This window comes from Mus pahari, chromosome 22, assembly GCF_900095145.1.
Source record: "Mus pahari chromosome 22, PAHARI_EIJ_v1.1, whole genome shotgun sequence".
Lineage (NCBI taxonomy): Eukaryota > Metazoa > Chordata > Mammalia > Rodentia > Muridae > Mus > Mus pahari.
This window is the reverse complement of record NC_034611.1, coordinates 29,565,786-29,568,215: the sequence shown is the minus strand read 5'-3', so window position 1 is coordinate 29,568,215 and position 2,430 is coordinate 29,565,786. Positions and strand designations below refer to the sequence as shown.

The 2,430-nt window shown below is 38.3% G+C and overlaps 1 protein-coding gene across 3 annotated transcripts in view; it reads right to left on the bottom strand.

Annotated features, from left to right (window-relative positions):
- Coq3 (coenzyme Q3, methyltransferase) overlaps window positions 1-2,430 on the bottom strand; it is a 26,622-nt gene that overhangs the window by 14,375 nt on the left and 9,817 nt on the right. For all 3 annotated transcript variants that reach the window (XM_021222364.1, XM_029533330.1, XM_029533329.1), the window contains exon 2: window positions 2,065-2,191. In XM_021222364.1, the coding sequence (XP_021078023.1) occupies window positions 2,065-2,191 (127 nt within the window). The remainder of the gene's footprint in view (window positions 1-2,064; window positions 2,192-2,430) is intronic.

Sequence of the window (2,430 nt, the reverse complement as noted above, 5' to 3'; positions counted from 1 at the left end):
TCTGTGAAGCCCTGGCTGTCCTGGAACTCACTCTGTAGACCAGTCTGGCCTTGAACTCAGAAATCCGCCTGCCTTATTGTTTCTTCTTAAAGACCATTTTCCCTACATCCCTTTCTTTCCTCTACTAAGCACCTAAGTCTCTCATCTGTCAAATCTTATCTTAAATAAAATGTTATCACAGAACTCTTCCTTGGTGCTCAAATGCGGGTCACACTCTCCTACTTTAACTCTTACATCACTCTGTACTTATTCCTGGGTTGTATGGTCATCTGACATGTCTATTACTCACTAGCACACCTACAATAAAGGGAAGGCATGGACTGATCTTGCATATCATTTTATTCCCAGTGACTAGTGCAGTTCCTAGAACACCGTTTCTTAGGAGATAACTGTCAAATAGATAATTTGAAGAAAAAGGATGAGAAAAATATATAATTTGTTTTCAGTTTTTTAATCTCATGAGAAGGGGAAGCAAACCAAAACTAGGCACAACACTGAAGCACATGTTAGTGCAGTGCAGAAAAACTCCAAAGTTATGTTTGGCAAAAGATAATTAGAGTGTTAAGTCATAAAAACTAATGCCACTCAAATGTTTGCTATTTCTCTTGGGTACAGTTAGAGAGCACATTCTGCAGTTATTCTTCTTCTTTTATTTAAATTCATGTACCACGTGCCTGTAGGACGTTCTCTGTGTAAAGGTACTTCGGACAACCTGCTTCTGATCCCTGGGACCCGTGAGGCTGAAGGAGACAACAGATGCCTCAAAGTTGTTCTCTGACCTCCACAAGGGTGTCATGGCATCCGTGACTCACCTCCCTACACACACACACACACACACATACACACACATACACACACACACCAAACAAGCAAACAAATAACTATAATTTAAAAAAATTAAATTCAAGTATCACTTTTCTCTATTTTTTTTTTTAAGGAATATCAGTAGAATTCCAAATAGAAATCCTTGGCAATGGTTAAGGCAAAACTTCAGTAAACAGGATGAACTTAGAAAAGATAACAAGAGGTAAGTAGCTGCTATTTTGACTAAGAATACTTTTACCCACACCCAATCTCAAAGGTGCTCATTTCTAAGACACAAGGGTGGTCCATACGGGTGTACATGGAGGAAGTAAAGTCAATGTCAACCAGTACTGAAAAGTATCTTTCATAAGATTAGAAACTAACTTGTAAAGTCTAGTCACACGCAATTTGCTGACTTAATCTTACTACCTAGCATTATATAGACTTAGCATTATAACCATCTTAGCATGTTTGTGTTTGGTTTTATCACAAGGGAATTATGAAGAAATGAAATCATCTCCACGTCTTCAATACAGCCTTTTATCTTTCCTTTAGTGATAGAAATGGGGTAGGGAGTTGTGGTTTGAATAGAAATGGCCCCCATAGACTTTTGTGTTTGAATATTTGGTCCATCCTGGATAGCACGGTTTGGAGGTGTGGCCTGTTGGAGGAAGTATATTACCGGGGGTAGGCTTTGAGGACTCAGTAGCTCAAGACAGTTCAGTTCCTGCTGCCTGCCCATCCAGAAGTAGACCTCTTAGCTCCTTCTCCAGTACCATGTTGCCTGCATGCTGCCATGCTTTCCACCATGGTGACAATGAACTAAACCTCTGAACCTGTCAGCCAGCCCCAGTTAACTGTTGTCCTTTATAAGAGTTGCCATGGTCATGGTGTCTGTTCACAGCAATAGAACACTAAGCAATAAGTGTTATTAAGGGGGAAAGGTACTCTCCAGGGTAGAAGGAGGCTGGTGAACCTGAAAGAAATGCATTTAATTTTCATTAAAAATAACAATTGTCTCTGAATGTAAGTAAATACCATTCATGGCTAATGTACTATAGTTCCCTTCTAACTTTTTGGTGACCTTGAAGCTTTCCAAACCTAAAAATTATTACAAAATAATTATTTAAACAAGTAAAAGCGACTTAAATTAGACCACATGAGCTTTAACATCCTGACCAAGGTTATTAAACACAATCAAAAGTAAACTGCCATTACACATAATATGTAAATCTCTACTAGAATAATAGACAGACTCACCTGTAAGTCTTTACTCTGCTCAGACAGGAGAGAGCCATCCTGTAGGATCTAAAGCACATGGTCCTGTGCTCACCGAGTTCCCATGGCTTAATCTGTAGATTCCTAGTGAGCTGTGTCCCTGAGTAAGCTGAAAACAAAGGTTAAAACCAGAGAGGAGCACACAGTTGAAGAATTTTTATATGATACTCTCATGGTGTATTGCAAATGATAAACAAAGGAGTTTCTTTGGGATAACAAAGGCATTAATTTGGAATTTAATTAAAAATTAAAATAAAGGTTTTACTTTTTTCCATCTAAAAATTAAAATTACCAAAATTAAGCAGTGAATATGTAAAATCTGTCACTCTGTGTTGTGTGTGTGTGTGT